This window comes from Poecilia reticulata, chromosome 20, assembly GCF_904066995.2.
Source record: "Poecilia reticulata chromosome 20, P_reticulata-male-v2, whole genome shotgun sequence".
NCBI lineage: Eukaryota > Metazoa > Chordata > Actinopteri > Cyprinodontiformes > Poeciliidae > Poecilia > Poecilia reticulata.
Window position 1 is genome coordinate 3,585,914 of NC_088849.1, and position 13,949 is coordinate 3,599,862.

Below are 13,949 nucleotides of genomic sequence, written 5' to 3' on the forward strand. Positions count from 1 at the left end.
CTCTTTATTTTGCCTTCCATCACTGACCTGTCGTGGCAGCCTGCCACCGGGGTGACAAAACTGGTCGGTGCTGTCAAAACGCGGCCAGCCACTGCTCCTGCCGGTGGCTCAACCGCAGCCACTGCCAAACGCCCCACACCCACTTCCACCAGCACTACCACAGACAGAAAAACAACCACACCCAAGACAGCTTCCACAAGCGCTGCTGGGCCTAAACGACCCCCTACCAGTTCCACTAGTCGCCCATCATCCCAACCCTTCACCACCACAGGCACACGAGATGTTAAATCGAAGGTAAGCATGCAGGATGAAGGTTTACGAAAAGCTCTGTAGGAACAATCTCAAAGTTTACTTCACACAGAATACAGCTAGATACATATTACATTTCTACTGCCTCTCATACATGGCAAGTTTCTTTGGCACACTTCCATAAAGACCAGATTTATGGAACACACAACCAATAGATCATTTATGAACAGATTCTCCTGCCTGAGTTTTGAACCTCTGCAGTTTGTCCAGAGTTAACAGAGGGCATTTAAAGGTTCAAGGGTTCAAAGGCTGATGGCTGACATGTCTTAAATGTCACCGTTGGTCAACACACCAGAATCAAATGATCAGATGATGGATTGAACAGTGCTCTGTGAGCATGGGACAGGGATCTCTAACCTAACACTGCTTTAAAAATCCACACCTGGCCTGAGTTACATGTTGAAGTTCATCGTGATGTTATGAGTTCACTAGTGGACTTTAATATTTATTCTTGATTTGCAGCTTGATCAAATTGCATGGATGTGAACTCATTTTACACTAAGGTAAAAGGGGCCGACTAAGATGCACATTACATTTTTCATTTTTTATGTGGAAAAACAAAATTAGAAAACTACAAATCATTTGCTTTTATAACTGTTTGCCCAGGTTTCATAAAACCATAGATAGTTTAAGTTTATTGATTGATGTCTGTCATTTTCGCAGCATGACCCAGTGGAGTCTATTCAGATGTTCAATCTTGAGAGATAAATCAGCTTCAGTTGTGCAACTTGCTTTGTTTATTTTACATTTTCTCAATTAAAATGGCAAATTCCTAGAAGCTTTTAAAAACTTCCTCAAACTAATTGTTTCTTCACTTTGTACCGTAGGTTTCAGTTGTAACATCCAAAGTTTCTTGAAATCCACCTCTCTGTCCGAATCTGTTGGTGAGCTTGTCAAATGCAGCCAGTATGGCGGTAACCCAGGCGCTGTCTGCCTTTATTTAGCCCGCGGCCCCCTGGGGTGCAGGTGACTCAGTTCAGGATGGCTGGGCTGGATTTGGAGCATGGCATCATCCAACGGGCTACATGGTGATGCAATTATGTTTAACAGAATGAAATCCTCTTTCTTCATGATGTGAAATGATAGATTTTAAAAAGGATGCAGTTACATTTTTATCAACTTTGAAAGCCCTGAAACGGGGGGGGTTGTAAAGAATCTAATATAAAAACAGATGAAAAAGTCTGACCTGAATTTCAGTCAGCCAGCAGCCTTTGAATCCCTGCTTTTCTCCCGTCACAGTCCACCATAGAGAAGCGCCCCCTGGTGCCGAAGGCCGGCAGCGGCACCACAAGTCACCCTGCCTCCGGCCCCGCTACCAAAAACGGAACGGTGAGCACTGCAGCCAGCAAAACCGCTTCATCGGTGCGCACAGCCGCGTCCACTCGCACAACTACTACTACTGCAGCCAAAAAGCCTCTGGGTACGTTCAGTTTGGATGACATAACCCAGCTATTGCACGTCGGCCTCTTTCTCTTTGATTCATTTACAACTTTTCTCACAATGTCTGTTTCAGCCTCTAAAACTGACAGCAGCAAACCAGGAGAAGAGAAGAAGCCCACCACTGTTAGGACTTCAACAGGTATCACAAAATTGCACCAGTTTATATTCATAAATTAAGGACACATCATCATGACATCACACATCCTGATTCATGAAAATACTAAGTGATATCAATCGATTTTTTTCAAAATGACCCCAGAAATTATAAGGTCCGACTTGAATACACCACATTTTTACTGCTACATTTTTACTCCAGCTTTTGTTTTAAATATATTAATTCTTTATTTCCAACATCTTAAATCCTGTATTCTCCTCTTCTATCTTTTCAGTTATATTTTAATGTTATACATCTCAGGGATACCTTAGAAAGTAATTGTAAAGCTGAGTGACTGAAAATCAAATGTGGGGTTCCTCAGGGCTGTCTTCTTTGGCCATTTATAATCAGTGTTTGCATGCTAACCTTAGCTGTCACTACATGTTTCAGTTAAACTCCGTCTCTAGGGCCGTCTAATGTTTGATTCAGTTCTAGCCAAGATTGGTGTGTCCATTGGGAGTGTGTTCCTCACTATGTTGAGTTGAATATGTGGAGGAACTGGGACATCTAGGCGGACCGTGTTTGTGCAGGAGCTGTGGTCGATGCTCCCATGACATCAGTTATGGAGAAAGTGACTCTCAGGTGGTCAGTTTCTCCAAAATCTACCAGTTTATGTTGTTCGTTGCGGTTTTCCCCATCCAGTTGACACTGTGTGTGCTCTTCTGTCCTAATCGATAAAAAGGTTTGGACCTCAAGGTTTGACTATGGAATTATTGATTTGTAGCTTGCATACTACTACCAAAAAAGGTGGTTAAAATGCTGTTGTTAAGATAAATCCATGGCTCAGTTAATGAATACGGTCTGCTGTCAATCAAATTGTGTGCAGTACCTGGCTCGACCCGGCTTGTACCACATCTGGAGTGGAAGAAGCTAGGAGGAGTCTGGTGAGGGAAAGAACTGGTTAAAGCCATGCAGAGTACTTTACACCTCCTGCTAACATGGGTTCAAAAATACTGAGAAATGATACATTTTAAAAACTTATTATAAGACTGACTTAGAATTTTCTTGCAAATCAGATCAACTTTCTTTGCCTAACAGCTTCATTACTTTTGTTGACGGACAATGGAGCCCAGTAGAGTGTGGTAACCGAGTCAGTCAGACAGACAGTCCAGCCGTGACTGTGGGTCTAGTAGAGAAAGACTTTGCTCCTAATGTAGTTCTCCATAGACTTTTAAAACCTCCAGCACAGCAGCCTGTGGATTACCAGCTGCTTGCTGTTGACAGGAGTTTGCAGCTCTTGCTGATGCAGCCTCAAGTTGTCTAATCTGCCAGGGTTCGTATATAGAAAGTCAAATTACTCTTAAGCTCCGTCAAAGCAATGGGGGCGGATTTCCTCAATTAAAGATGTCCTGAAAAAGAGTCAGAGATATTCCCTGAGCTTTCAGGGAGGATTGATAGCACAACATGTGATTCAGCATGGCTCAGCAGTATGAAGGAATAGCTGACAAGAGGGGCCAAATAAATATGGATGACAGATTTTCTTTAACACAAATGTAGTGCCTGAGTGCATCTTGCCTGTGGATGCTGAAGTCAGAAATATTATGTTAAATCGGCTTTACCCACACTTGAGAAGATTTTAAAGTCAAACCGTGAATATTTGCCTCTAATAATGGTGATTCCAACATCCTTCTGCTTCTTTTTGTCTGTCCTGTTTGCCTTTCTGCTTGTTTCTCAGCTTTCTCAATTTTTCATTTCACAGCCTGTGTCTCCTTTGTCATATCTGTCAGAGTTGAGAGCAGAGAATGCTCTTCCTGTTTTTCTCCTCTTCTATGTGTGGTGACTTGGATAATTCATGCCTTGTTTTTTTGCAGTTATCTGGTCGCCTTTGGATTAAGTGAGAAATCTTAAGAGAGACTTTGAAGTTCTTTAAGAAATCCTTCCTTTTGTAGTGTTGATTTTTGTCTTAAATGTAATTTTCTTCCCCATAAAGTAGATATTGTGAAGCTATTATTGACACACAAAGTAGATTTAGAATGTTTCCATTCCTACATACACATCATAAAGAACGTTATGTGGCATCATGCTCATTTGTTTTTGTTTGTTGATATATTTAAAGAATGTGTCAAATCATTTTTACAATAATTTTTAGTTCAAACTTACTTTAACGTAGGACTGCTCTGACTGCACACACCCGTTGCCATAGGAACTGATTGACAATGGCTCCACTTGTGTATCAGGATTCAACACCAAAAAACATGAAAACATTTCCCACACAAAAAAAACATAACATTCAGTCTGTTACAGTATTCTGTTTTCAGGCCTGATGTTTATTTTGCAATAAGTGATTATGTTATCACAGCGATTATTGATTAGCTCATTTAAACACCTACTCTACTGATCACAGAGAATAGGTATGTGGGTCGCCTTTTTTTTTTTTAGTTGTGAACCAATTCACTCCAAATTCTGCAGCACGTCTACACGTTAAGGTTGTAAAGTCAAGCTAGCATAATTAACTTACTTCTATTTCCCTCACTATTTTTTTAACTAAAACTTTTTACTAAAAGTTTCTTGTTATCTAGTTATCATAGTACTGACAATTAGTAGCCAAGCATTGCATCCTTTTTTGTATATTACACGTACATTTAAGATTTAGCACGTTATGTTGGCAGCTTGACAGCTAAAACCACTGGTAGTTACCGTCATTTGCCCTCCATGAGGCAGCGGGGGGGGGGGGGGTGCAGGTTGCAACATAGAGAAACAATGAGATTGCAAATTCCTAAATTTTTGAATGCACTGTGTAAACTTTCCCTCCAGCTGACTCTACCAAGCCCAAGACCACTTCCACCACCTCAAGGAGCACGATTTCCACCACCGCTGCGTCTCGCACTCGAACAACAGCGACCAAACCGGCTACGCTGTCCTCCGCCACGGCCACAGCAGCAGAGAAGAAGCCCCTGGTGCCCCGCACCCAGCGACCCACTGCATCCACGACAGCTAGCACCACCACGAGGCCCACGGCTCGGCCCGGCACAGCGCCAGACCCCGATATCCGTAACATCCGCTCAAAGATCGGCTCCACTGATAACATAAAGCACCAGCCTGGCGGCGGGAAGGTAGGTCCTCTGTGTCTGATGGACTTCTCGTTCAACTGCCTTGCTCTCAGCATGCAATTTCTGATTCCAATTCCGAATCCCCCCAGACTAACTGGAAGTGTTCTCAAACTGCAGGGTCTCTGATTAAAATGGTGCAGTGTCTACCGGAGTTGTCTCTTTACTTCTGTTTCTTCTAACGCTCCTCTCTTTGAGCAAAAGTGTCTTCATGTGCAGCCAGTTCTGAACATGTTGGCTCCTGGTCAATTCAGCCCTTTGTGGACTCGTACCCATAAACAAACCATTTCTTACTTACACACTAAAACCATTTTGTTTCTGGTAATTTTTGTTTGTAGTTTAACGCAACAAAGAATTTGACTATGACTGGTGAATAGTCATAAAAATGCTAAAACCTCATAGCATTTTGCATGTGCTATGAGAAGCCATCATGGGTTTCTCACTGTTTGATTATCTTAATTAAAAATACGACAGTTGGTGTCTATATTAACAGAAAAATTTCAAACGAAATGTACAGGACCTAATGAGACTGAATGTTAGCTCTGTTGCTAGTTTGCATGTTTTACCACAATCCTCTCTTGGTACTCCGGCTTCCTCCCAAAGTCCAGAAATATAAATGTCATGCTAATTTATCTCTCTAAATAGCCCTCATACGTAAGAGGTGTGTCCATGGGGATGGCCATGCCCCCACATCTGATGGATGGTCTACTTGCTTTTAGTTTAAACAGATAGCCAACGGTTGTTCGAGAAAATCTTTACATAAAGAGTTCAATTCGACAATCTTTTAGTTTCTTAGGCTTTTTTGTGTCTTGTAAACATGTAAATGGCTAAGCCAGTCTTCTCTGTAGGCTTGAGAAAAACATTCATTTTACCCTTGTTTCAGCCAGCTGACCAGCAGGGAACAGGAAGCAGGTGGGGGAGCGATGGTGCTGCAAAGCTCTCCCTCTCTGGTTTTAAAAAAGATTTTCATGAGATTTTAAACTGCAGGAAGAATTTGATGATTTTTTTGTGTGTGTGAAGTTAAAACTTACGCTCTGACCTCTGATTAAACCATCACATCTCAGTTGTCTCTTGATGTAAATTAATAAATATAAAACCGTGTTTCAGTACAGTAGACCAGAGACAGAATATCTACAACTAATTTAAACCATATAAAATATAAAATATGCCCCCAGCTGCAACAAACTGATGAAGGAAACATTGAGTGTGAAACAACCAAAACTGGGCCAAAATGACCAGCACCCAACACAAGTAGAAATGGTCGCTATCGTCATCATCTTCTCACCTCTCACCTTTTCCTCTGCATGTTAACTAACTGCAATAAACACTCCATAGTAACCCTTTGACCCATCATGCCACACACATTCAACCCTATAGGTGTCATTTGCATACACAAAGACCTGATCATAGGTTACCCTTAAAACATTTTGACTGCTTCAGGAATAAAATTCTCTTTGATCTAACTTCCGAGATCAATGCATTCTTCTCTTGTTTCCCCCTATCTGGACCTAATTTTACTAATATTCCCTCCACCTTTGGACTTTTTGGAAAGTTTCTTAATCTCTTTCACTCTTTTAACCCACTATCCACTGACATGCACAAATGTCTTTGTGCACGTCGGCCGCCTCTCAGTTTGTCGCTGCCAGTGGCTCTCATTGATCGGGGGCCGGCTTCTCTTCCCAGGTGGCCTCTGCTTCTCTGAAAAGGGGCGTCACCGCCAAAGAAAGCAGCCAGGGCAAAGTGAGTCCCCCTCCATTCTCCCCAACACGCACTTCCTTATACTCTGTTCATTCATTCATTCATTCATTCATTCATTCATTCATCAGCTGTTTTTTGATAGCACATCTACTCGTCAGAAGCTTGACAAATCAGTCAGTCTGAAATCTTATTGTCATGGTTCTAGAATGGTCAGGAGGGCCATTAACTGGATGTTAACTGGAAGATTTCTTGTCATGATACCAGGACTGATGTGTGTCCTTGTGATTCATGGGGGGAAAAATGTAATATACAGCAGATCTCACAGCTGTATTGCTTAAAAACAATCAGTTGTTGTTTTTCTCCCTCTGCACATAATCTCACTCTCTGCTTTGTGTTTGGTGCCACCTGCTGAATGAGAGTTGCATTGGCACTTATGGCATTGTCAAAAATCTGAGACTCCCATTGAGGCTTTATTTGACATTCATGGAGAGGCACAGATTCTCATCATGAAGGTTCAGCTGAGCCAACAGTAGAGTGGACTGAGGAATGAATTAAGCCTCAGTCATTAACAGTTTTTTTTTTTTTTTTCATTTTATGTATTCAGCTGTACTGTGTCTCTAATTCACAGTAATTATCATTCTTTAGGGCAGGGGTCACCAACTCCAGTCCTCGAGGGCTACCATCCTGCAACTTTTAGATTCACCTCTGCTCCAAAATGTCTGAATTCCCTCACCAGCATTCATTCCTCTCTGCAATAGGCTGGAAACTAGCAGTTTATTTGATCCAGGTGTGTTTGAGCAAAGCCACATCTAAAAGTTGCAGGATGGTAGCCCTCGAGGACTGGAGTTGGTGACCCCTGCTTTAGGGGGTCAAAATAGAACCCAGTATTATTTCAGTGCTTTAAACAAGTTTTCTGTGTCATATTGAAGCTGTCCAGTGCAATAATTGCCAGATCTTTGGAAGGGACAAAGATATTGTGGTATTTTGAGATCTTTTTTTGTGTGTCTAAACGGTAAGTAATTCCAAAATTGTATGTTTTAAAACTTTTTTTAAATAAAAAAATCCCCTCTTTTTTAAAACTAAAATATGGAGTTGCTTTGACATGGCGGGTATCAACGAGGTATCAACCTCAGTGTCAACTTCTTGTCATCACTTGGTTAGAATGAATCATCGTTCGCTGGCCTCTGCTGCTTCACCTGCTTTTTAAGAACGGACCACATAATCTCAGTGTGTGGTTTACATCACAAGTCCCAAATTTCAGTGCTTGTCACTTTTGCCTTAGAATATATTTCACACAATACTGAAAAATGTGCAGGTCATCACCAAATTGTTGTGGAACCATCCCACTTTATTTACACCAGTGTTTTTGACTAGAACGTTGAGGAAGCCCAGTTCACTTTGGATGATACGCAACTTTACACATGGATAGGATCAGAATGCTTTGTGCTATTGGCACCACACCCATAATGGCTAACCCATAGTAGATGTTTTTTTCTGGATGGAGGAATCCTCTTTGTTGTCCTTGTTGTCACGTCGTGTTGTCCTAAAGTCTTTACCTCACTGTGCATTCACACCAAACTCTTCCATGTTGGTAACCTGATCCAGCGACTCATAACGAGACTCTTGGTGCTCGCTGGACTCTCTTACACATCTTCTTCATTGCAACTCAGTCTCTCCTGAAGCAGTTCTTTGCCTTCTTGTGTTAACAATTCCTTACCGAGAGGAGGAGGAAGTTCAAATCATCTCTTCCATCCATCCACCCATCATAATGAGCAATGGTCATATCCCCATCTCCAACGTCTTCCTGCCCGGCTTTCTATCTAAATGGTCAGAAAAAGATTTAAAGACTGGTGGCAAAATCAAATGAGGTGTGTTAGCAGTGCTCGCCAACAACGGATGGTGTCATCCAGGACACGTTAGTGTAAAATGTCATCCCTGCTGCCCAGATATTGAGCTGTTAGCATGTCATGAGACTGTTATACAGTACAGTCTTCAGTCAGAGGCTTTTTCAGATTTAACTTCTGTCCACGGCATCACTATTTATAACAACTCTGACTATATGACTTACACCAACATTTAGTTGCTCTTTATGATGAATAAGGTATCCTAGAATTAAATTTTTGAATGTGAATTGGCAGCCACGGTAGGATTTGCTCTGTTGAACCTTGCTCTCTCCTGCTGTCTTGTCCTTTCTAACCTCAGCTGTGGTGGTTGCCTCTCCTATCCTGTCTTCCTCACCCTCTGCTTCACCTCTCCTGTCTAACTTCCTCCCCCTGTGCTCCCCTTCCCTTCATTGGCCCTTCTCTGCCCTCTCCATTCTTGCCACTGTGCTGTACTCATATAGGTTCAAATAGTCTCCAAAAAGCTGGACTTCAGCCACGTCACCTCACGCTTGGGCTCCAAGGACAATATGAAGCATGTTCCTGGTGGAGGGAATGTAAGTACTATTAAGGGATCCAGGTTCTTAAGAATTTTATCACCAGATGAGGTCCCTTCTGCTTTCAAAAAAGCCAAAGCAGGACTCCAAGTTTCAAGTCCATTCAGAAAACCAGTGGGTGACGTCACTGAGGCTCAAAGCAGAACTACACACCCTATGGCACCAGCGACCCCCACCCCGAATGAACCTGCTTCACCTTCCCCATGCTTCCTTAAACTTCCCCTCTTTCACCCTGTTCTGCCACTAACTCTGATTGGCTGTGACTGTTTTTTTTCTTGTATGTGTTATTGTGTCACATTCACCCAGGTGTTTTAGGCAGCACTGGATGTATGGGCCTATCATGGGATGTTTTTCTGGCCCTGCTTTCAAATACAGTAACTTCTAAGACCGGGGCTTTAATGCATTCATTTTGATTAATTACATAAATTTTAACATGTAAAAAAAAATTTATTGTTTTTTTTGTTTGTTTGTTTTAATAAAAGTTCTGGCCAGAACCGTTGTATCCATGCGTTTTTGGTATACTCAGAAATCTGATGCACAAGCAACGTTTGCAGAGGACAGTGATAGACGATGCAGTTGCTTTTCATGACCCACTGGGGGTTAATTTCTGCTTCAAAAGAACAATCTGATTGGGCCCTGTTGTGTTCAGGTTGTGATAAAAGGAGTGAGCTCATCAGTCAAATCAAATCAAATCAAATTTTATTTGTATAGCACATTTCAGCAGCAAGGCATTTCAAAGTGCTTTACACAATTAAAACAAAAACAGAAACAAACAGTGAGAAAGAGAGAAAATTAAAAAATAAATAAAAATAAAAAAAAAAACAAACTCCCTTACCAGAGGACGCCGCCGTCCCACACAGAATTTAACTAACTTATAGTTAGAGGAGTCTGCCCTCCCGCGGACTTTAACTGGTTCCATTCCATTTCCATTCCACTTTAATTTTCATCGTTTTCCACCCTCATTTTTCACTTTCTTCCCCATACATAAAAGAAAGAAGAAAAAAAAAAAAAAAAAAAAAAATTTAAAACATTAAAGACATACAAACATGGAAGACATCAAAACCCGCACTCTAACCCTAATTTAGCCATAAGCAACTCTAAACAGGTGGGTTTTAAGTTGAGATTTAAAGGCACCCAGTGAAGTGAAGCTATTCAAGCTTAAGATATGGCATTTCTAAACATGTAGCAGCAGACAGATGTCCCCAGCGCTAACGTCAGCAACCACAGTCCACATTTCTAAAGAAGCTCCATGAATGATTGGGAGTTCCTGAAACACTGGAAAGATGAATGGATAGAATAGAACTTATTGTAGCTTTTTAAATCAAGCTCTCATTTTTATGTTTTCTCAAGCTTGAAAAACTGACTCTTTTCTAGTTTTCCTTCCTGAGATGAAGTAAACCTGGCAAAGGACCCTAACTTCAGTCTGTGCTTTCAGAATAAAAACTGAACTAAAAAATAAATCTTTTTATCAACTTCAACAGGTGCAGATACTCAACAAGAAGGTGGATGTAAGTAAGGTGACTTCAAAATGCGGATCCAAGGACAACATCAAGCACAAGCCTGGTGAGCCAAGATGGTTAACTTTATAAACAGAATGTCCTCTTTTGAGCGTATACGTCTGAAGTCTGTGAAGTCATTTAAAATACCAAACCTTTACTTATTTTCCTAAAGAAGCTTTAATTGGCCAGTGAATGGTAGAAACAATGGATAAAGAATAAATGTGTCATTTTAAAACATAACTGAAGGAAATTTAAGACATTGTATGGGAATTTGGGGCTTTTTAATTATTTTTATGAGATAAAATTGATATAAGGTTTTAAGACTTTTAATACATTTAAAGTCTGCAGAATCCTGCATGTAGAGTTATTTGGCAAGAAAGGTCAGTACCATGTTTGAAGTGAATAAAACACGGCATATGAACACCTACAGCTCCTTCCATGGCCAGACGTAGCGGTGGAAAGCTAATAATTTGGGCTCGTTTTACAGACACAGGACCAATATCTTTTGCAGTAATTTTGACAGCCATTAACTCCTCTGTATGCCAAGCCAGTCTTGAGTTAAATATGAGACTATTTGTTTGAAAACTGAAGCTTTGTTGAAATTAGGTCATCAACAGGACAACGCCAAGACAGTTGGTGAAATGGCCTAGTTAAACTTATTCTCTCATTTTTGTTACGTATTAATAATCTTCTCTTGTATTTGTTGACCAGAAAATGCATGTAATTATTTAATGACAATGTATAAATTCATGAGACCCTGGTGAAGTTGTTTGCTTTGCATGTTCTCCTGACGTTTGATTATCAGACTGATTGTTGTTGTGCACTGCAGGCGGAGGCGTCATGAAGCTCGAGTCCCACAAAGTGAACATTAGGGAAAAGGCTCAGCCCAAAGTGGGGTCACCTGGAGGAGGGGACGTCAAGGTGAGGCTAGCGTGGAGAGTCAGTCTGAGGGGCAGAAACTGCTGTTTTTACACTGCTGATATCTGAACAAAACTAAGAGCTAAGTGTCTTCATTCCCTGTAAGTCTGCAGGTAAATACTAACCCATGGGGCACATGGTTATTCCTGTTGAATTTACGCCTTTACCCAGTTTCATGAGATCAAAAACGAGTCATACAGTTAAATCAACCAATTTTAATAAAATTTTGTATGAAGTGCAGTCTAAATCTCTTAAAAACAAAAATTTAAACTGCATTTTAAGGTATTTATTTTATTCTGGTTTCAGCTGTAACCAACGGTTACCCACTCAAAGCATCCTCTAAATGTTTCCAAAATATTTGTATCTTGCACATCAACTTTTCTGGGGTTTTTTTTGTTTGTTTGTTTTATTTTTTTCTCTATTTTTGTACATGTAGGAGCAGACTTCTAGGGTGTTGTCTTGTATTATTTCTATCTTTCTTTTTCTCCTGCACTCTTATCTCATTTCCCTTTAAACATTTTCTCACACCTGTCTCCCTTTCTTTTCCATCTACATTTGACATAAATCCAAAGCAATTTCTAATAAAGTCTTGCACACTTGTGAAAGTAAATCTGCCAGGTCTCACCTCAGCACTGAGACAAAATAGCGCTATAAAAATAAACTGAATTTAATTAACATTTTAATGGAATTTGGATCACCGCTGAAACTGCTGGCAGAGCATCCATGTGGTCTCATAGATGTAACTTTATGCTTGGTAGACTTGGTTCTAATGGTTGCTTCAGTTTGAAGTCAATGAGGGAAGAGTTAAAAAATTCCAAATGTTCAAAGCTGTGTGGGTTCAAGATTCATACTCAGTATTTCCGCCCCAGCTTTTCCATAGTTTCCTTTTCTTTATGCCTGTTTGGTCATTTGATGCTAAAACCTTAGCTCTTTTGGCTTTGTGTGATTCCGTCTCTTACCACCAGCCTTAAGTATTTACCTTCACAGGCAAACTTGTCTGACTGGAATTTTCTTGCCAGGTTGTTCCATCCCCACCAACTGACATGTTTATCTGTGTGTTTCTAGGCTGAGGGACCGGAGGAGACAGAGGGAAAGGCAACTCCCATGACTAGCAGCCTGGCTCCGGCCCCGGGCCCCGAGATGGGGCCTACAGGGACCCCCAATGCCCAGGAGAATGGACTGAAGGACGGGGCTCCCAGTGATGGTGAGGGTGTCCAAGAGCCCCAGGCTCTGGACTCTCTAATGCCAGAGACAAGTAAGTTTCTATATGCGCTCCAAGTTTCCACTTTAGGTTTGATGACCCCATTGGAAACTCAGATGGGGGAGACTGACAGAAGAAGTCAATGATGCTCACAAATGTTCTTTTGCCAGGAACCATCCCCAAGACCAGGGGTTCCCAGAGCTGAGGGTCAGATGAGAACTGCTCTTATTGGTGCAGCTCTCAGTTGAACTCATTTTACTTTAAGGACAGTCCTCAGCATTTCAGCAGGACTGAGACTGAGGACATTCCAGGAGGTTAATGTTAGCCTGCTAGTCCTTCCAAAAGTAGTTTAATGTGTACTGGGTAACTATTTTCCCCACTCTTGCCATTTTGTAAACTGATGACTGGTCCTCCATTGTCATGATTCCACCAATTGTGAAGCACCAAAACAGACCCACACCATGATGACACTCAAACTGTGCTTTGCAGTTGGTATTGTTCATAGGTTTGAAAACCTTATGTTGACTCCGCCACGGTGTTGAAGCTCCCACATACTCAGGCATACTGTGCATATTCTGTGAGCCGCACACTTTGTCCGTTTACGGTTGAGAATTCATGGTCAAGCATTCCAATTTCCCACATTTCTCATGACAAATTCCTTTTATATATCTAATTTGAAAGAAGTTAGCTGACATAGCTCAGGCATCTTCCGGATCTGCCGGGGAGACGGAAGTCTGGACGTATGAAGATCTCCCTCAATCAGGTTCCAGATAAGTGGATAACAAGTACTTCCACAAGATGGCGCTGACTCAACATCAACCTCTCAGTGCAGCATAGAAAAATGTTGAATGTGAACCCTGTTACCTCTGAGCAGTTTACTTTGAGGCACCAAGTATGGAAAAACTGACCTTTGCACGGACATTGAGTTTGCCTCGATTACGTGGGGGTGAAGTTTGCCAGAGTACATGGGAGCCTCTTTCATACAGTATCATCTCTGCGTGTGCTGTGTCTGAATGCATCTGTATTTCTCATGTCTGCAGTCCATCTGATTATATTTTGACTTTTTATCTTACAGGCATCTAATTCTGCTATCCCTCTGCCCTCCTCATTTCAACTACCCCCTATAACGTCACCGCCTCTCCCTCCCCTCTTTTCCTCACTGTAAATATGTTTTTTTTTCCTTCTCCTTGCCTCACTTTTACTCCCCCCATCCCCCCGTTCCCTTCCCCCTAACCCCTCCGCTGCA

General features: G+C 41.5%; 1 protein-coding gene across 13 annotated transcripts in view; it reads left to right on the forward strand.

The window, feature by feature from the left end:
- Positions 1–13,949, forward strand: part of LOC103482353 (uncharacterized) — a 100,630-nt gene that overhangs the window by 81,894 nt on the left and 4,787 nt on the right. For 3 of the 13 annotated variants that reach the window (XM_081601303.1, XM_017301852.2, XM_017301854.2), the window contains 10 exons: positions 40–294; positions 1,549–1,729; positions 1,823–1,888; positions 4,658–4,956; positions 6,634–6,690; positions 8,993–9,085; positions 10,567–10,648; positions 11,414–11,505; positions 12,568–12,757; positions 13,779–13,943. In XM_081601303.1, the coding sequence (XP_081457429.1) occupies positions 40–294; positions 1,549–1,729; positions 1,823–1,888; positions 4,658–4,956; positions 6,634–6,690; positions 8,993–9,085; positions 10,567–10,648; positions 11,414–11,505; positions 12,568–12,757; positions 13,779–13,786 (1,323 nt within the window). In that variant the 3' untranslated portion in view covers positions 13,787–13,943. Of the gene's footprint in view, positions 1–39; positions 295–1,548; positions 1,730–1,822; positions 1,889–4,657; positions 4,957–6,633; positions 6,691–8,992; positions 9,086–10,566; positions 10,649–11,413; positions 11,506–12,567; positions 12,758–13,778; positions 13,945–13,949 lie in introns of those variants that run through there. The other 10 variants (XM_081601304.1, XM_017301846.2, XM_017301848.2 and 7 more) reach the window with 7 other exon arrangements.